This window comes from Heptranchias perlo, chromosome 41 (genome assembly GCF_035084215.1).
Source record: "Heptranchias perlo isolate sHepPer1 chromosome 41, sHepPer1.hap1, whole genome shotgun sequence".
Classification (NCBI taxonomy): Eukaryota; Metazoa; Chordata; class Chondrichthyes; order Hexanchiformes; family Hexanchidae; genus Heptranchias; species Heptranchias perlo.
In genome coordinates this window covers 2,447,398-2,468,432 of record NC_090365.1, presented here as the reverse complement: position 1 = coordinate 2,468,432, position 21,035 = coordinate 2,447,398, and the positions used below count along the sequence as shown (strand labels likewise).

At 45.1% G+C, this 21,035-nt stretch overlaps 1 protein-coding gene across 2 annotated transcripts in view; it reads right to left on the bottom strand.

Annotated features, from left to right (window-relative positions):
- Nucleotides 1-21,035, bottom strand: part of LOC137305921 (TNF receptor-associated factor 3-like) — a 40,137-nt gene that overhangs the window by 4,241 nt on the left and 14,861 nt on the right. Inside the window, exons 3-10 of one of the 2 annotated variants that reach the window (XM_067974865.1) lie at nucleotides 18,113-18,164; nucleotides 16,703-16,807; nucleotides 13,553-13,717; nucleotides 10,622-10,699; nucleotides 6,003-6,077; nucleotides 4,808-4,900; nucleotides 1,452-1,592; nucleotides 760-952 (exon numbers count right to left, since the gene is read on the bottom strand). In XM_067974865.1, coding sequence (XP_067830966.1) covers nucleotides 760-952; nucleotides 1,452-1,592; nucleotides 4,808-4,900; nucleotides 6,003-6,077; nucleotides 10,622-10,699; nucleotides 13,553-13,717; nucleotides 16,703-16,807; nucleotides 18,113-18,164 — 902 coding nt within the window. The remainder of the gene's footprint in view (nucleotides 1-759; nucleotides 953-1,451; nucleotides 1,593-4,807; nucleotides 4,901-6,002; nucleotides 6,078-10,621; nucleotides 10,700-13,552; nucleotides 13,718-16,702; nucleotides 16,808-18,112; nucleotides 18,165-21,035) is intronic. The other variant, XM_067974866.1, reaches the window with a different exon arrangement.

The following is a 21,035-nucleotide window of genomic DNA, read 5'->3' as shown; positions in this document are numbered from 1 at the left end:
CCTCAACCAACATCACTAAAAAAGCAGATTATCTGGTCGTTATCACATTGCTGTTTTTGGGATCTTGCTGTGCCCAAATTGTCTGTTGCGTTTCCTACATTACAACACTTTAAAATTGGCTGTAAAATAAAATTGGCTGTATAGCGCTTTGGGACATCCTAAGGTCATGAAAGGCACTATATAAATGCAAACTCTTTCTTTCTTTCTTTCCCATCTTTCAAAGTTCAAAGAGTGCGAATGAGACAGAAGGTAAGTTGTAGCAGATGGGGAGAGAAAGAGAGAGAAAAAATGAGAGCGAGAAAGAGAAAGAGAGAGAGAGAGAGAATAAAAATAAGGTCTGCCAATTACTCCTTCTGGGATTCATAATTTCCTATGAGAAGTGTAATGGGATCACGATCCAATAAAGCAACCATCTGTTTTTACCATCCTTTCTTGTGATAAAGTATCTAGCCTCTGCTCAGCACTCACTCCCAAAGGCGAGACCCAAATTGGGAACTTAATTTGTCCTAGGTCAAAGGACCGATCCTTCATCCTACTACTCTGCAACACGAGATCTTCACGCACCAACAGCATGCATCATCAGATCAAACATTTCACTCTTCAAAATCAATGACTATCAACCTCCCACACCTCTGAACTACATCCATGATAGGGCACAAAATGTGGAACGGTCATAAACAAAACATGGACTGGGTCTCGCCCCAGACAGGGAAAGGAATGCAACATAACCAAGCGTCCCTTCAACTCCACTGAACTCACCTGGGCCACTGTTGCCTCTATAGAGACATGGTGTGCTTTGGCCATTTTCTAGAGTTGACATCCTGCTGGACAAGTTGTCCGTACTATATTTTACGAACAGAATGTCTCGCTTTAAATTCTCCTCTAACTTGCATCTCTCCAACAGCTCATGTTCAACCTGACGCAACTTGTCGGCGTGCATGGCCAGTGTTTTCTGCAACAGAAAATAGATTTTGCCACTGTTTAATTGTCACATGACAACTGTTCCATTGATGACAGTTGGGTTGGACTGTGCTACCGGGACAGTAACAGTAAATATGATTGGTTAAGCTTGCTCCATGGCCAAGTTTACTGTGCGGAACTGACCTGCGATTGGTTGAGTTTGCTGTATTGACCTGACTTGTGCTTGGTTGAGCTGGCAATGTCGTAACTGACCTGTGATTGGTCGATTTTGCTGGGTGGAACTGACCTGTGATTGGTTGAGATGGTTGTATTGACCTGACCTGTGATTGGTTGAGAGGGCAGTATGGAACTGACCTGTGATTGGTCGATTTTGTTGTGTGGCACTGACCTATGATTGGTTGAGTTGGCAATGTGTAACTGATCTGCGATTGGTTGAGATGGCAATGTGTAACTGATTTGTGATTGGTCGATTTTGCTGTGTGGCCTTGACGTGTGATAGGCTGAATTGAATGTTTTGTTATTTAACTGACCTGTGATTGGTTCAGTTTTATATCACTTCTGTTTACTGATTGGCTCGTTAAAGACATTTCTTTCTCCATTTTCTGAATTTGACTGGACAACTTTTGTAATGCAGTCATCTTCTCTTTCACCTCACTCTCAAGTTCTGAGACCTGGGGGTAAAACAAAAGGCTTTTTAAGGCGGCTTCCAATCCATAGAAGATTACAGACATTTTTACACAGTCAACCCCTACCTTTTAATAGCTGCATTGATCGATACCCTCTTTCCCAGAATGGTGTTCCACCTAAAACAAAATGGAGGGGTTTGGGGGATGGAATAAGGAAATCAGACAGTTTGTTGTTTTTGGTGCAGTTTAGAGTAGGAAAGACCCCAATGGTGCAGAACTTGAACTCTGAACTGTGGTTCAAACCAAACTGAACCAATCAGAGCCTATGTATTGATCATGTCTTTCTCAAATTAAATCAGCTAGGTTTATGTTGCCATTCACCAAGATTGAACCTCACGTCTGAATTTTAGTTTCACTCTCTCTGCTTGCTTCATTTTCTCCTTTTATTGTTGCCAGTTCTTTATCTTCCTGCTTTCTTTCAACTTATTCCAAAATTCAGAAATCTGGGAATGGAAAAGCTTGGGGAGGAGGGATGGTAGGGACCTGGGAATGGAGGAGGATGGTTAGGGCTTGGTAATAGAGCAGGGTGGTAGGGACCTGGGAACGGAGGGAGGCGCCTGGGAACGGAGGGAGCAGGGTGGTAGGGACCTAGGAACGGAGGGAGGCGCCTGGGAACGGAGGGAGGAGGGAGGCGCCTGGGAACGGAGGGAGGCGCCTGGGAACGGAGGGAGGAGGGAGGCGCCTGGGAACGGAGGGAGCAGGGTGGTAGGGACCTGGGAACGGAGGGAGGCGCCTGGGAACGGAGGGAGGAGGGAGGCGCCTGGGAACGGAGGGAGGAGGGAGGCGCCTGGGAACGGAGGGAGGAGGGAGGCGCCTGGGAACGGAGGGAGGAGGGAGGCGCCTGGGAACGGAGGGAGGAGGGAGTCGCCTGGGAACGGAGGGAGGAGGGAGGCGCCTGGGAACGGAGGGAGGAGGGAGGCGCCTGGGAACGGAGGGAGGAGGGAGGCGCCTGGGAACGGAGGGAGGAGGGAGGCGCCTGGGAACGGAGGGAGGAGGGAGGCGCCTGGGAACGGAGGGAGGGGGTAGGAGCCTGGGAACGGAGGGAGGGGGTAGGAGCCTGGGAACGGAGGGAGGGGGTAGGAGCCTGGGAACGGAGGGAGGGGGTAGGAGCCTGGGAATGGAGGGAGGAGGGATGCGCCTGGGAATGGAGGGGGTTGGTCAGCGTCTGGGTGTTATCCATTTAAATGAGAATGTCTCTAAACCTTTTACTGCACGAGACAGAGGGTGGCACCCCCAGTATTTGCTCAGTGCGCAAATATCTCACATTCTTTGTAAAGAAAGACCAAAGGTGACATGCCATGTACAGTGTGAATTCCTGAGATATCCTTCTCCCTGACAGAGTCAAGCTGATCTCTGTGTGACATTAAATGTCGATGCTCCCTCATGGATCTACAAGATTTGACAGAACCCAATGGAACAGACCCTATAAGGCTGAGGTCACCCATCAGTTGTCACTCTTGGAATCAGGATAATCCAAACAGGAATGTGGTCTCCAAGCATTTACAATAACCTTTGATTCATGTTCATTCTCCTGCTTCGTGTAAAGTCAAGCCATGATTGAACTGAGTACAGCCAAGCTTCTGTTAACTGATCATTCCCTTTTCCTGTTTTCCCGTTTTAGGTTCCCATCCCCAATATTCCTCCATCAACCCTTTCACCGGAAAGTTCTGAAAATAGGAACGTAGGAATTGCTAGATGAGAAAAGACCAAGGTATACCTAGTTCACCCTCCACCCGCCCGGTCATCCCACGATATAATTATAATAAAGTTGTTGACTAATCATAAAGTAAGGAATATCTCAAACAGAACATGACATTCTCTGCTCGATCACAAACTCTACCAACCCATTTCATCTGCTGAGGGAAAGTTCTGCCAAAGATTTTCCCATCCCCAAAGATAATTCAAGCCAAACTCCTGAAGACCTCTCCAAACTCACCTCCCACATTCCTGCCTTCCTTGATATGGCCTTTCAAAGGTTCCAGCAGTTAGGGCCCATCATACTCCACACAACATTCGATTGTTTCTGTCTCTATTTATCTTCCTAACACTCAATTCCATTCCTAACCAGATGGCCATCCAACTCTTTTTGAAGGTGTTAATTGGCACAGCACTAACTCCATTCCACATCTCCATTATCCTGTGTGTGGGGAAGAAATCTCCTTTCATTCCAATGAGAACAACTTGCATTTATACAGTGCCTTTAACCCAGTAAAACGTCCCAAGGCGCTTCACAAGAGTGTTATCAGACAAAATTTGATACCGAGCCACATAAAGATATTAGGACAGGTGGGTCACAGAGGTGCGTTTTCAGGAGTGCCTTAAAGGAGGAGGAGAGATGTAAAGAGGTGGAGAGTTTTAGGGAGGAAATCTCAGAGTTTAGGGCCTAGGCAGCTGAAGGCACGGCCGCTTGGAGATCGGGGATGCACAAGAGGCCAGAATTAGAGGAACGCAGAGATCTCGGAGGGTTGTAGGGCTGGAGGAGGTTACAGAGATGGGGGGGGCGAGACCATGGAGGGATTTGAAAACAAGGATGCCTCCCTGCGAACATTGTTCATTTTACACCCATCCTCTAGTTCTGCGCTCACAGTCCAAATTAAATAATCTTGTTTCTCTTCCCCTTTTCCATGAAATCAGAGAGTTATTATAACATTTTGCCAAAAACACCTCATCGCATCAGACCTGATTCGCATTCACAGATATTCACCCCCCACATGTGAAATTTTAGTCCCAAAACCCCTTCCTTGTCCCCTAACGTAGAAATTTAAATTGGAGGTATTCAGAATGGGGCTTTTCAAACCTAAATGGAGGTTCATATCAGTAAAAGGGCCATGTCACCAGGATGTTCTGGAAAACATGGAGTGTTCCAAAGTCTTGTCTTATGTAAGACATAAATTCCTGACAACTTCAATTAGGCCGCCTCAAATACACAAGCCCAACTTGCTTAACCTTTCCTCACAACTGAAACTCTTGATGCAGAGTACCAACTTATACCAAATAAATTTCCCATGAAAGTTCTGGCTCCCCACTCCCAATGTTGCAGATGATAGAGCAGGCAGTCAGGAAACTTGCCGACTACATCAGGACCCAGCATGGTTGAGCTGAGATCCTCCTGCATAGATTGGGGGGAGATTTCATTCCAGGCCCTTCAGTGACGAAACCAAAGCCAATGCTGCACATCCCTCTCAGTCCAGATCCATTACCTTTTCCTCCAGTGCCTTGTTTTTAAACAACACCAGCAACAAGTGTTGATGGACAGATTGTTTTTCATGATCCTTGGTTCGTTGATTTGTTCCCTGTTTGTTGAAAGAATAACACATTTTAATGTCCTCACTGATTAGCAAAGCTTCACCCTGCCATGTTATAGAGCTGGACAGTGTTGGATTCTGGGCTGGGGATTGAAGTAGGTTACCTGGGCACTGTGCTGCACTCCTGGCTCACTGACCATTTATAATGGTCACTTCATTGACCTTTGTAACAGATTTCTCAAAGCCATTATCCTTTGGGTAACTCCTTGCTTCTAAATCCCCAGTTTTTAAACTTGTGTACTTTGTCATACTCACCCATCACATGGAATTACATAGAATTTACAGCACAGAAACAGGTCATTCGGCCCACCTGGTCTATCCCGGTGTTTATGCTCCACACGAGCCTCCTCCCACCCTGCTTCATCTCACCCTATCAGCATATCCTTCTATTCATTTCTCCCTCATGTGTTTATCCAGCTTCCCCTTAAATGTATCTTTGCTATTCGCCTCAACTACTCCTTGTGGGAGTGAGTTCCACATTCTCACCACTCTCTGGGTAAAGGAGTTTCTCCTGAATTCCTTATTGGATTTATTAGTGATTATCTTATATTCTTGACCTCTAGTTTTGGTCTCCCCACAAGTGGGAACATTTTCTCTACGTCTCCCTTTCAGAATCTTAAAGACCTCTATCAGGTCACCCCTCAGCCTTCTCTTTTCTAGAGAAAAGAGCCCCAGCCTGTTCAATCTTTCCTGAGAGGTATAATCCTTGTAAATCCTTTTTTGCACCTTCTTCAGTGCCTCTATATCCTTTTTATAGTATGGAGACCAGAACTGCTCACAATTTGTATAAGGTTCTATACAAATTTAACATAACTTCTCTGCTTTTCACAGTGAACAGTTTGCCTGGATCTATTTTGCCAGCTCCCTCATAATCCTGCCAACTTCAATGAGGCCACCTCAAAGTCTTCAACCTTCCCGTACACTACAAGCCCAGTAACCTTTCCTCACAGCTTAAATTCTCGATGCCTGCACTCGTTGCGTTACTTGTTGGCAGCATAGAGTTGGAACGAATCAGTGTCCCTCACATCTTCACAATCTCAATCTGTGGTCTCATTTGCTGACATTTCTTGATCCTGGAATATGGACTTACCTTAAATGTGCATCCATAGTTGCTGAAACTGCAACATCCCTCAGCCTTGGGACACTCTGACATGTGACCTTTAAGCTGAAGATGTGAGAAGAATAATTAGTTCATCTTACTCGAACTCAATTTGGAGAGACATGCAAGGTGAAGATGATGGTTGGACTAGGGAGTCCAGAACAAGGGGGCATAACCTTAAAATTAGAGCCGGGCCGTTCAGGGGTGATGTCAGGAAGCACTTCTTCGCACAAAGGGGGGAGGAAATCTGGAACTCTCTCCCCCCAAAAAGCTGTTGAGGCTGGGGGTCAATTGACTGAGATTGATAGATTTTTGTTAGGCGAGGGGATTAAGGGTTACAGAACCATGGCGGGTAAATGGAGTTAAGATTCAGATCAGCCATGATCTAATTGAGTGGCGGAACAGGCTCGAGGGGCTGAATGGCCTGCTCCTGTTCCCATGTTCAAAGCACAGGACCCTGTGCAACTCAGCAAAAAACAGCAGAGTGAAAAAAAAATGATGATGAGAAAACAATTTTGTTTCTCAGGCATCCTTTAAGTTTGACGGTTGAAGTCTTTGGATGAGGGGAAATCCCTGCAGAAATGTCAATAACTATAATGTGTGATGTGTACAAAGTTAAAATTGAAACTGAAAAGTGAAAAAGAGTTGTAGGAATTTCCACAAACTTGCAGTTTTTACTTGTCTCTGAGCGGCAGATTTGATTATTTTTCAGTCATAAGATGTGTAAACAAGGAACTTTCTTAAAGCTTCTATATTCGTCCTGGCACATGAAAGAAAGGCTTTGCATTTATATATCTCCTTCCACGACCTCAGGACGTCCCAAAGCGCTTTACAGCGAATGAAGTACTTTTGAAGTGTGGCCACTATTGTAATGTAGGAGACGCAGCAACCAATTTGCGCACAGCAAGATCCCACAAACAGCAATGTGATAAATGACCAGATAATCTGTTTTTTTAGTAATGTTGGTTGAGGGATAAATATTGGCCCAGGACACTGGGGTGAACTCCCCTGCTCTTCTTCGAAATAGTGCCATGGGATTGTTTACATCCACCCGAGAGGGCAGACGGGGCCACATCTCATTCGAGAGACAACACCTCCGACAGTGCAGCACTCAGTACTGTACTAGGAAGATCAGCCTAGATTTTGTACTCTAGTCTCTGGAGTGGGGATTAAACCCACAACCTTCTGACTCAGAAGCAAGAGTGTGATCCACTGAGCCACACCTGACACCATGACAGTGCGCAGTCATTATTACAAACTTGTGGGGGCCAGAAAGGTATCTCATGTTCAACGATCTCCATCACCTGGTTAGTTGGCTTGCAAGACAGAGGGAGAACTTTCATGATACTTGTGGTGGTGGTGACAATGTTATCATTGACATCTGCCATAATCTATCTGTTGATTTATTCCTTTCACATTAGCTGTCATACTTTGTCACACGTGCAAATGTCCGTATCTAACTTAACCTAAACAAAAGAGGAATACAAAAACAATCTTTTCCTTCTGACCTTTGGAGTGAAGTTGGGGATTTACAAGCAGTTGCCAATCTACAGGGAACCTTCTCCAGCAATTAACCTCTAATTGACCTCCCAAATGTGCCTATTAACAACACTCGACCACTGGTAGAAGGGAGGGAAGTGGAGGAAACTAGGGTTAGTGGAAGGAAGGGCTTGGGATGGGGGAATGAGGTGGAGGACATGAGAAACGTCGGGTGGGTCAAGGCCACGGTGATATTTTTAAGAGAACCAGGATTTTGAAATCAATCTATTGAGGGACAGGTAGGTCAGTGAAGATTGGAGAGATGGGCAAGTGAGATTTAGTGTGGGACTGCATGCAGGTGGAATTTTATATAAGTTGATGTTTACGGAGGGAGTGTGGGACGCAGTGAGGTGCATTTTAGGTCTGGAGGTGACGAATGTTTTACATGGTTTAATTCTGGCCGTGTCCTAACGACTCACTGTGAGCAACAACAAGGGCGATCTTCTGGATTTTTTTAAAATGATGTTATTTTGCAGGAAAATCATGTCCAAGTTGGGCTTAGAAATGAACGTTGGAAAAACTCAATGGGGTTTGATCAACGCCTGGTTCCAAAATGACTTCCAGAATGTTAAATGGCTGGAGGGTGCTGTCAATCATTCCCTGCAAACCACAATGGTGTCCAATGCAATCGCCAACCCTAAACCCAACCCCAACCCTAACCCCATAACTGGAGGTGGGATGCATCCAGAATGAGTTAAGACAAAGGAATCAGAACAACTCATCTCTCAATTGCAGTGCAAGATACTCAGTCACATGGATGGCACGGACAGTTAATGTACAGTGAAACCTATAAATTACGGACACCTTAGGGACTGGCATCAGCTGTCATTCTTTTGTTGGTGTCCTTATTTTCAAAATGGTCTTTGTATGCATTGTAAACATTTTTAGTGGAATGAGGAGTTCTTTACCCAGCATCCATAGCGGCAGAGAAACCATTCTATCCCTTGGGACAGAGCCCTGAAAACATTCAAACCCAGAGAGAGAGCCCTGTAAGCATTCAGTCCCAGACAGAGCCCTGCAAACATTCAATCCCAGAGAGAGAGCCCTGAAAACATTCAAACCCAGAGAGAGAGCCCTGCAAACATTCAGTCCCAGAGACAGAGCCCTGTAAGCATTCAGTCCCAGAGAGAGAGCCCTGCAAACATTCAATCCCAGAGACAGAGCCCTGAAAACATTCAGTCCCAGAGACAGAGCCCTGTAAGCATTCAGTCCCAGAGAGAGAGCCCTGCAAACATTCAATCCCAGAGACAGAGCCCTGTAAGCATTCAGTCCCAGAGAGAGAGCCCTGCAAACATTCAGTCCCAGAGACAGAGCCCTGCAAGCATTCAATCCCAGAGATAGAGCAGTTTCTCTGCCACTGTGCATGCTGGGTATAGAGCTTGCCATTCCACAAAAGCCATTTCTTTCACAAAACCCACAGCTGCCTTGCGTAACCTGCCTGTCCTGTGATTTAAGTTGTAAAAGGGCTTGGTGTATTGAAGGCAGTCTGTAGTTTGTAATTTGCGAGAGACCGTGGTTTCAGCGTGCCTCTTGTACATTTACCATGTACGTTATTTGGGTCTCTCACTAAGTGTCCGTTTTTGGAGGTGTTCACTTTTTGGGAGTATCTGTTTGTACAGGTTTCACTGCATTTTGTGGAAAAGTGAGAGCCCTGAACACTATAGCTAGCCCCAAAAGGTTATATAAAACAACACTTTAGGAAGGATATCAATGCATTTGGAGAGGGTGCAGAGGGAATTTACTAGAATGGTACCAGGGATGAGGAACTTCAGTTATGTGGAGATACCAGAGGAGCTGGGATTGTTCTCCTTAGAACAGAGAAGCCTAAGGGGAGATTTGATCGAGGTGTTCAAAATCATGAAAAGTTTTGATAGAGTAAATAAGGAGAAACTGTTTCCAGTGGCAGGAGGGTCGGTAACCAGAGGACACAGATTTAAGGCAATTATGGGGAGATGAGAATTTTTTTTTTAACGCAGCGAGTTGTTCTGATCTGGAATGCGCTGCCTGAAAGGGCGGTGGAAGCAGATTCAATAATAACTTTCAAAAGGGAATTGGATAAATACTTGAAAAGGAAAAATTTGCAGCGCTATGGGGAAAGAGCAGGAGGAGTGGGACTAATTGGATAGCTCTTTCAAAGAGCCGGCACAGGCACGATGGGCCGAATGGTCTCCGAATGTGCTGTGTGATTTTATGATATGATTCTATGAAAAGTGCTATTACACAATATACAGAGCAATCTTCCCAATAAACTGTTGCAGATTAATTTCTGGCATATTGAATTATTTTAATGGGAACATCATCTTGCATTGACTGAACAAAGTAGCCAGGGCATGTGCTTTGTTCATGACACTCATCCCAAGCCACTGCTTTCATGTCAACTGCGTATAGAAGATTATGGAGTGATCTAATCTAATCGAGGTGTTTAAGATGATTAAAGGATTTGATAGGGTGGATAGAGAGAAACTATTTCCTCTGGTGGGGGGAGTCCAGAACAAGGGGGCAGAACCTTAAAATTAGAGCCAGGCCGTTCAGGGGTGATGTCAGGAAGCACTTCTTCACACAAAGGGGAGTGGAAATCTGGAACTCTCTCCCCCAAAAAGCTGTTGAGGCTGGGGGTCAATTGACTGAGATTGATAGATGTTTGTTGGGTAAGGGTATTAAGGGTTACGGAACCAAGGCGGGTAAATGGAGTTAAGATACAGATCAGCCATGATCTGATTGAATGATGGAACAGGCTCGAGGGGCTGAATGGCCTCCTCCTGTTCCTATGTTCCGAAGGCTTCTTAACATCCAAACAACACTGTTTTTAAAAATCGGTGTGTGGGAGTTATTATTAATGAAGATAATCTCATCTCTGGGTGTAAATAACAGTAAATCATCTGCTTTGTTGACAAGGTTTACAACAACACCTCACACCTCTCGGTCGGATAAAACTTCCTGTATTGCCGCCCACCGTTAACTTTCTACAGCTTGTTTTTAAAAAAATGTTTTGTCAATATTTTAACCCACCTCCCCCTCAAGAAGGTCAAAGTTGTGTCTGACCCCCCCCCAACCCCAAGCGAACTCCCTACCTCAGCTCGGTGAACGCGTGACCCACAGTTTCTCAAGCATGTTATCAGCGAAGAAGGACACTCGCTGTTTTCGTGAGACTAGAAGAAAAATGGAATGAATCCATTATTAAAGGGCACTTTAGCTGTTTCTACACTTGATAAAACAAACACCAAATCAAAGTGATCAAGACATGGAGATAGAAAGATAATGTAATGATTCCCTGGCCCTACAGAGAGGTTACGAACCAACATATCCCGATTCTCCTGAAGGTGTTGTTTCTTGCTGGTGGATTTCTCCACCGATGCTGGCAACCCTCCAATATCAAATCCAACTGGCCGTTCCTGGCGTGTGAACCCTGACAAGTGAGTATTGGCGGGATATTCGACCATGGAGTTCTTCACAGCCAAATCAATTCTTCTTCTTGCTCAATGTCTAGACGCATTCACTTTCCGACAGGGGTGAGTGGCTAGCCACAATGAGCGGAAAGACTGGCTGATTTGTCCCCACCCTAGACAAGGGTACTGAGTCTAACTGTAATGCCCAACTAACTCAGCACAGGCCAGCAATCAAACTGGAGAACATCTTGGCCTGCCTGGCTTGGTAGCCACCAAGTCCAGCCTTTATCCGCTAAGCCAATGCTGGGAACTAAAATTGTTATAGTTAATAATTAGGCAAACTAACATTTTTTTTTGGTGTCCTTATATCATGCATATCATTCATCTCACAAAGCACTGTAGTCATTACAGCACAACTCAGTGTGAAGAGGCAACTAGTGTCCCTCACCTCAGTATCTATATTACAGGCTGTAATGTAACAGAATGCACAATCCAATATAGCCATGGCTCAGCAGGTAGCACTCTCACCCCTGAGTCAGCAGCTCATGGGCTCAAGCCCCACTCCAGAGACTTGAGCACAAAATCCAGGCTGACACTCCCAGTGCAGTACTGAGGGAGTGCTGCACTGCCGGAGGTGCCGTCTTTCACCTGAGACGTTCAACCGAGTCCCCGTCTGCCCTCTCAGGTGGATGTAAAAGATCCTGTGGCACTATTTTGAAGAAGAGCAGGGGAGTTCTCTCCGACCAATATTTACCTCTCGACCAGCATCACTAAAACAGATTATCCGGTCATTATCACATTGCTGTTTGTGGGATCTTGCTGTGTGCAAATTAGCTGCCGCGTTTCCTACATTACAACAGTGACTACACTTCAAAAGTACTTCGTTGGCTGTAAAGTGCTTTGGGACGTCCTGAGGTTATGAAAGGCGCTATATAAATGCAAGTTCTTTCTTTTAGTTAAATGTAGGATTCCTTCCTTCAGTTGGACAATCTGCAATATATATTTTAAGGGCGTACAGAAATCAAAGTGTATGTTCCAGTTCAACTAACACAATTCGGTATCTGGCCAAATGTCCAATATTTCGAGGCTGTTTTACATTTAAAATTTGTAAACACTGAATAGTGAGACTCAGAGCCTGATGAGAAAAAAAGGCACTCAGATTGAAGTCAAGTCCCAACAGGAAATTAGCCTTTCACTCATGATACCCAGGGTCAAATCCAGCTCAAGGACCTTGCTGTACTTACTTTAGAGCAGCAAAGATTTAGAGGTGACCTGATGGAGGTTTATAAAATAATGAAAGGGCTGAACTGCGTGCCTATTGATAGATTGTTCCAGTTTGACAGATTGGGGCGGACCAGGAGACATGAGTTTAAACTATGGAAGAGTGGGAATAGACTGGATGTTGGGCGATTCCTCTTTTCCCAGGGAGTAGTGAGCCTCTGGAATGCGTTGCCAGCTGGTGTGGTGGGTGCTGACACTGCCTTCAAGAGGGAACTGAACCGGTCCTTGACTGGGGCAGAGATCACATCATACAGAAGGTCAGTGTCTTTATAGATAACACTTGGTCCGTGTGATCTCCTGGACTGGCTTTGATCGCCTGAGGTCAGAGAGGAAATTTGCAGAGTACTTTTTCCCTTATTGGCGCTGGGTTTTTTTTCTCTGTTTTTTTTTTGCCTCTTCCAGGAGATTACATGGCCATGGGCGGTGGGGGAGGGGGAGAGGGAGGGAGGAGGTATTTAGTCACGATATTCCAGCCATTAGTGTGGGGCAGACTTGATGGACCAGCTCATCTTTTACTGCCCATCAATTTTGTAAGTTCGTATGTCCAACTGATGGGATGAAAGTCCCCGCTGTCGCCTGATTATAAGGGTGCTATGTAAAACGGTCTGAGGGCGTTCTCAATCCAGTGCCTGGCAGATCTGGACCCATAGCACAAGATTGCTCCTAACTGAAAGTCTCATTCAGAGAGGCTACAAAAATGGCCGGTGCGGGAAATGGAGAAATTTCACCCGAGTGCGGTAGGGTTGGTGCAGTTCTGCAGTCGAGGCTAAGGTGCGTTGTTGGTACAGAGCAAAGGTAACTTACTCTGCACCTAACCGTGCTATTCCTCACTGGAAATGCTGGATGTTGACACTGCCTGAAGTGGGAAATGTTCCGATCTCGGTGCTAAAATTCCTCAGCTTGCTGAGCACAAAATTCGCAAGAGTTGATTGGAACGGTCTTGGAGATCAAAAGTGCCGTGACAATTGAAAATTTCAAAACCGAGATTGATAGATTTTTGTTAGGCGTAGGTATTAAGGGTTACGGAACCAAGGCGGGTAAATGGAACTAAGATACAGATCAGCCATGTTCTAATTGAATGGCGGAACAGGCTTGAGGGGCTGAATGGCCTCCTCCTGTACCTATGACACCATGAGTACTGCTAGTTGCATTGAGCAGATAGAGATGTTTCCTTCACCTTGGACTCCCCACCTTAAGTCTGCTCGAGTGTTCTATGATGATATTATGTATATAGAGTGCTTAAAGCTAGCAATTCGTTGACATCAGAGTCATTAATAAGGAAGGTTATTGTTTCAGAAGATGCCTGGAGCTTGTAGATGCAATGCAGCTCTTTACCTTTAGTTCAGCTAAAGTTGTCTCTTTTTGGCAATATTTACACTTCACCTCTCGGTATTTACACTTGTACATTAAATGGTCACTCAGATCTTGCCGCAGAACAAGCTCAGAACAACCAGAGCGTGAGCACTGGACTTGCTGAAAGGGACAATCGTTCAAATGGCCCTAGAGGGAAAACAAAGCAAAAGACGCAGTGAACACCTAATAACAGAAGGAATGCACTTTGAACCCTGCCAATCTGAACCAATTCCAACCAATGTCAACTGAACCAAATCCAACCCAAGAAACTGAATCAAACAGCCCAGCCAAACTGAAGCACACGCAAGAGAAATGGTTAGCAGGGAGTTACAAACAATTGTTTAACCAATTAATCAGTTTTAATTCATTCATAAACTTTCAGGACAATGGCAGCTCATAAGCATCATTTATTATTTGATGGGAACGGTTGTTGATTTTAATTTTTATACTCGTCAGGCCTACGTAATGCAATAACATTTAATGACCACATGTTTCCGATAACAATTTTTCAGCAATATATTTTACCTTAGTGGTAATTATGGTACAAAATACGCCAGTGCTCTCTGCAAAGCTGTCTACGCGAGAGCTGTGAAAAAAGGCATGGTGCATGAAGGGTGTGTTCGATTTAGTGAGAATGTGTTAGAGAGAGATTGTGAGAGAGATTGTGTTAGAGAGACGGACAGACAGTAAAAGTATTGGTGAGTACAAGTGTGTGAGAGAGAGAGAGAGAGAGAGATTGAGATTCAGTGAGTGTTAGAAAAGGCATGCTGGAGAGAAAGTGTGTTAGAGGACATTAGAGTGTGTTAGAGAGAGATACGGACAGATAGGAAAGAAAGACAGATAGAGTTTCTTAGAACATCGTTTTATTGTGTGGGGAACCTCCTGCAAATATTACCACCCTTCCAAGTAACCCTTCAAATATTGTCACACTCCTTGGGACCCTGTCCATCATCTGAAAGACAGTGACAGCTACCCGAAGGAAAACTCTGCCATCGCTACAGACAACAATTTTTATTGCAGCAATGCAAATCATTTGCCTGTGAGTCAACAAGGGCAGAATTGGCACAAAAATCTGATGACAGATGGGCAGAAATCTGATGAGCTTGGAGACCCAGTGTTGTGTTAGAGAGACCCCGTTATATGATGTTCCGAGAGAGAGGGTTCATAAATGGGTGGATGTATGGACTTAATAAAAAAAAAATTTAAATGGTGAGAGAGAAAATAATGGGACTTGATAGACAAATCTCCAGGACCTGACGGTTTCCACTCCTCACTATTAAAAAAAAGTGAGGAAATTGCAGACGCATTAATCATAATTTTCCAAAGTTCTCTAGATTTAGGAATTGTTCCTACGGATTGCAAAATTGCAAATTTCACTCCATTATTTAAGAAGGGAGGGAGAGAGAAACCAAAAAACTACAGACCTATCAGTTTAACATCAGTTATGGGGAAGTTACTACATACAATTTATCATCAGGAAAAGAGTAACTGAGCACTTGCACAAGTATCAGGCTGCTCAAAGCGAGTCAGCATGGATTTGGGAAGAGATTAAGGATAAAGAGAACGTTCTCTGATAGGCAGGATGTGATAAACTGTATTCCTCAGGGATCTGTACTGGGGCCTCAGCTTTTTCCCATATATATTAATGACTCTGATGAAGGAATAGAGAGTTGTATATCCAGGTTTGCAGCTGGGAGTGCCTTCCAGCACAGTAAGATTTGTAGATGGGAGCAGGAGGTTACAAACAGGCAGACATATTAAGTGAGTGGGCAAAACTATGGCAGATAAAGTTCAATGTGGGGAAGTGTGGGGTCATCTGAGAAAGACAGATTGGAATATTTTCCTAATAGTGAGGGAGTTGGGATATGGAGGAGCAAATGGATTTGGGTGTCCAGGTACACAAATCACTAAAAGCTAGTGCACAGGTACAAAAAGCAATAAAAGGGCAAATGGAAAGTTGGCCTTTATCTCATGAAGGCTGGAATACAAAAGTGAATGATGTTTCAGTTGTACAGAGCCTTGGTCAGACCCCATCTAGAGATACTGCGTAGAGTTTCAGGCACCGCACCTCAGGAAGGATATATTGGCCTTGGAGGGGGTACAGCGCAGATTCACCAGAATTATACCGGGGCTTAAAGGGTTAAATTACGAGGGCAGGTTGCATAAACTTGCTTTGTATTCTCTTGAGTTTGGAAGATTGAGGAGTGATCTAATCAAGGTCTTTAAAATGATAAAGGGATTCAATAGGGGTAGATATGGAGAAACTATTTCCTGTGGTGGGGGAATCCAGAACAAGGGGGCACAATCTTAAAATTAGAGCCAGGCTAATTAGGGGTGAAATCAGGAAGCACTTTTTCACACAAAGGGCAGTGGAAAACTGGAACTCTCTCCCCCAAAAAAGGCTGTGGATGCTGGGGGTCAATTGAAATTTTCAAGACTGAGATCGATAGATTTTTGTTGGGTGAGGGTATCGAGGGATACGGAGTAAAGGCGGGAAAATGGAAATTGAGGTACAGATCAGCCATGATCTAATTGAATGGCGGAACGGGCTCCTGTAGCTGAATGGCCTCCTCTGTACCTATGAGTCTCTTTGAAGGGTTTTGTCCAGTTGTATCAGACACTGAGCTGTATCATGAGAGGCAGCTTTAGGTATTGTTTGTTGCTTTTTACTGAAAATAAGACATAAAGGCTTGAGAATTCTTAAGGCCATTAGCCCCAAAAAGCTCATCCCTTTTTGATAGATAAACTCCTATTCCCACTCAATCCTTTTTCTCTCCAGAAATGCATCTAATTCTCTTGACCCCATTTGAACCATCTACTTCAACGTCAGAGAAGATCTGGAGATCTTAATTCCAGAACTTCTTAGGTGAAAAAGCTCCCCTTAACTTCGCCTCTTACTCCTAACTACTTTTAACTTGTGACCTCTGGGATTTAAATGCGTCAGCACATTTAACAATGGTTTAAACCTCTGTTAAAATAGCGGGCAGGAGGACTTGATCCAAACGTCCATCTGCTGAAGCCACCAGCGGTGATTTTGACACTCTAAATCCTTTTGAATCTAGTTGCTTCTCTGGTGACTTTAACCCTTTAAATACACATTTGTCATTGCTGTAAACGCAAGTCATTCCTCACCTCCAGTGCTCCCAGTGCCATTTGCAGCTTGCATCCCATTTTGGCGTTCCTGCAGTAAACCATCAGTCCTAACACTTCCTTACGGCAACAGTTATCGTTGAATACCTGTGGAAATACAACGTGAATGTTTTAACGAGTCCCATCCCGTCCTAACGATTTCCTTTACTGCGAATTTTAAGATAATTGGCAATAGAACCAGAGGGGGGAGATGAGGAGAATGTTTTTTTACGCAGCGAGCTGTTCTGATCCGGAATGCGCTGCCTGAAAGGGCGGTGGAAGCAGATTCAATAATAACTTTCAAAAGGGAATTGGATAAATACTTGAAAAGGAAAAATTTGCAGGGCTATGGGGAAAGAGCAGGGGGAGTGGGACTAATTGGATAGCTCTTTCAAAGAGCCGGCACAGGCAGGATGGGCCGAATGGCCTCCTTCTGTGCTGTATGATTCTATGAATTGGTTCAATGGAACGAATCGCACTATTTAAAGGGGCACTATCTTTATTGATCAGGTGTTCTGTGAAACCATTTGCCAACTGTTACAATCACTACACTGCCCATTGTAGAATGGAGCTGTAAACCAACAAGGTCCCACATTCAGTCCCCGATATATGAGTGGAGTCAACTGATGTTAGTCAGTCCAACCACAAGGCATTACTATGGACCTCAGCATCCGTGAGCTAGGGTGGGGGGAAACATTAGTCAGGGTTCCTGATCTTCATCAGTGACCCAGTGACCCTACTGCTCGCGTGTGGAAGTCGCTCAAGGACAGGGTCGGGCTTGGCCGTGAAGCCTTCTGCAGGTGAACAGCTTGCCCACGCTCATCGACGACGCTCATGCATGAAGAATGGCCACTCGGATGAGATACTGGAGGGTGTCGGGCCTCTGTGGAACTGTACCCCATAAGAATCAGTGCCTTCAACATTAACAACTTGCATTTATATAGCGCCTTTAATGCAGTAAAACATCCCAAGGCGCTTCACGGGAGCAATATTAGATAAAAAATTTTGACATCGAGCCACATAAGGAGATATTAGGACAGATGACCAAAAGCTTGGTCAAAGAGGTAGGTTTTAAGGTGGGTCTTAAAGCAGGAGAGAGAGGCGGAGAGGTTTAGGGAGGGAATTCCAGAGCTTAGGGCCCAGGCAGCTGAAGGCACGGCCGCCAATGGTGGAGAGATGGGAATCGGGGATGCGCAAGAGGCCAGAATTGGAGGAGCGCAGAGATCTCAGAGGGTTGTTGGGCTGGAGGAGGTTACAGAGATAGGGAGGGGCGAGGGCCATGGAGGGATTTGAATATTAGAATGAGAATTTTAAATTTGAGGAGTTTTTGGTCCAGAAGGCGATGTCGGTCAGCGAGCATCGGAAGGAAGCGGTAGGAGGGGGAAGCACTAAAGATTAGTTTAGTTCATTTACCTCAGTGCCATCCAGGGGGTCGTTATCAGCTGGACAAACCTGACCAGGGAACCTAGAAAAAAAATCACAACGTGTTACAATGAATATCAGGAAATAAGGCAGCTCGTTCATTTTTCAACCCAGTTCTAATAAGAAGCCTGTCCACTATCTCTCCGGGAAATATGCACCATTCATAGTTCCTGTACCCATCAGGATACAGGCTCTCCAATACCAGCTCCTCTGCTGCCAAGGAGACCTTCCAAACTCACTGAATTTAAAGGAGTTGGGCACTGGACACACACAAGCCACACGGTACCAGGCGGGAGCGAATCATTCTTACCCGGTACTGCACATGTATCGGAGCTGACCCGTTTTAAAAATTTCATTCTCGGGATGTGGGCGTCGCTGGCAATTTATTGCCCATCCCTAGTTGCCCGAGAAGGCAGTGGTGGGCCTTCTTCTTGAACCGTTGAAGTCTGTGTGGTGAAGGAGTTATTATTCCATGGTGCTGTTTGATGCAACTGAGTGGCTTGCCAGGCCACTTCAGAGGGCAGTTAAGAAGACCGGAGTCACAAAAAGGCCCAGACCGGGTAAGGACGGCAGGTTTCCTTCCCTAAAGGTCATTAGTGAACCAGTTGGGTTTTTACGACAATCCGACAGTTTCTCTTTTACTGATACCAGCTTTTTTAAAAAAAAATTATTTTCAGATTTTTAAAATTCAAAATTCTCAAGCTGCCACAGTAGGATTTAAACTCTCATTCTCTGGATTACGAGACCAGTAATGTAACCACTACACTACTGTACCCAGGGGTGCACATAAGTGCCGTACAGTACCAGATGGCAGTAAATTTGACCTGGTGTGCATGGACAGCAGTTCTTACGAAAGTTTAAATACATTCTATCAAAAAAGTTTTTACATTTTTGCCAGAAATAATGATCTGAGTAAATCTTCACCCAGTTACGTGTACCCGACTCATTGCTGTTTGTGGGATCTTGCTGCGCGCAAATTGGATGCTGCGTTTCCTACAGTGACTACACTTCAAAATAAAAGTACTTTATTGGTTGTAAACCGATTTGGGGCGGTCGTGAAAGGTGCTAAATAAACGCAAGTTCTTTCTTTCATGCTGCACTCTTTCAACATTTTCATTCCTCACACCAGCTTATCAGCTGTCTGAGTCAGACTGAAGAATGAATGGCATCACTTGCTCAACAAGGGGCAGTTTTGAGCTGGGGCCATGAGCGCTGGGAATGACCCCCCCCCCCCAGAAAGAGGAGACTATCGCCCATCATCCAAATCCCAGAGGTGAAAGAAGCAGTTTGCCAAACATCTGCAATGCTCGACAGGTCCTTGCGCATTTCCATCAGCAATAGGGTTGCCAACTCTGGTTGGACGTATTCCTGGAGGTTTCATCACATGACCTCCCACTTCCAACCGCCCCGCCCAGTCAAACAGCCCTTTCTCCCCCCATCTCCAACTAACAAATGAACGTTGCCAAAGAAAATTTAACAAAAATAATTTATTGTAACGCCCCCTATGATTTTTCTCCCGGGTTTTTGCTCGCAGCGAGTGTCCTGGAGACTAATCGTTATTCCTGGAGACTCCAGGACAATCCTGGAGGGTTGGCAACCCCTAGTCACCAACCAAGCATTTCTACAGGGGAATCCCTCACAGACGCTTCACTTCGTCTTGCTTGTTGACTCTCCCCCTCGGTTTTTGATGTCTGTTTTAGGGAGTTGTTCAGGAGGCTCAGTTCCAGGAATATAAAGAGCTGCAATTGCTTAATACAGTGGCAAGTTCAAAATGACACAGGCTCAATAGCTCCTGCGTCAAGCTTTCTGTCCAATCAGTTTTCAACAATATTTATAAAGGCATTTATATAGCGCCTTTAACGTAGTAAAACAGCCCAAGGTGCCTCACAGGAGCGATTATCAAACAAAATTTGACACTGAGCCTCATAAGGAGATATTAGGACAGGCGACCAAAAGCTTGGACAAAGAGGTAGGTTTTAAGGAGCGTCTTAAAGGAGGAGAGAGAGGCGGAGAGGTTTAGGGAGGAAATTCCAGAGCTTAGGGCCGAGGCAGCTGAAGGCACGGCCGCCAATGGTGGAGCGATGGAAATCGGGGATGCGCAAGAGGCCAGAATTGGAGAAACGCAGAGATCTGGGAGGGCTGCAGGGCTGGAGGTGGTCACAGAGATAGGGAGGGGTGAGGCCATGGAAGGATTTGAAAACAAGGATGAGAATTTTAAAATCAATTAAAATAATATATTTGTAACTTCCAATGTGACACCGAGTTTCCTGTCTGTACGATCATGGCGGACTCGAGACATGTTACCCATGGCAATACCAGCTTTCCCTGTCTGGGACTAGGCCAGATAGCTGAGCAGAAGGTGTTTCTTCACAAGTGTCAGAATCTGTACAGTTAAGGAGCTAGGGTAAATCCTAAGTCTACCAACCTGTGGACCTCAGGAGCGAGGGAGGGGTCTCGCAAGGGTTGCCATCTCTGGTTGGACATATTCCTGATGCTTTCATCAGATAATCTCCTCCCTCCAACTGACCCACCCCCACACTCCCCCCATTAGCAGCCTGACATGTCAATCCTCATGGCATCCTGCCTTCCCACACCAATTGGAAAGTGAATAGACTTTTTGTTACCCGATTGACTGACAGTCAACAATTATCCAAACAGCCTTTCTTCCCCATCTCCAATATTTTTATAATTAATAAACAAACAGAAAATAAAAATAACACTCAAGTTTGTTTTATTGCCCCTATGATTTTTCTCCCGGGTGTTGCTCGTAGCAGCATCCTGAAGATTAACCTTCAATTCCTGGAAACTCCAGGCCAATCCTGGAGGGTTGGCAACCCAAGACCTCCCAGACAGACCTCCCAACCTGTAGAGTCCATGAGCTGGGTGACCCTTGAACACAGGTAACTGATCTGTT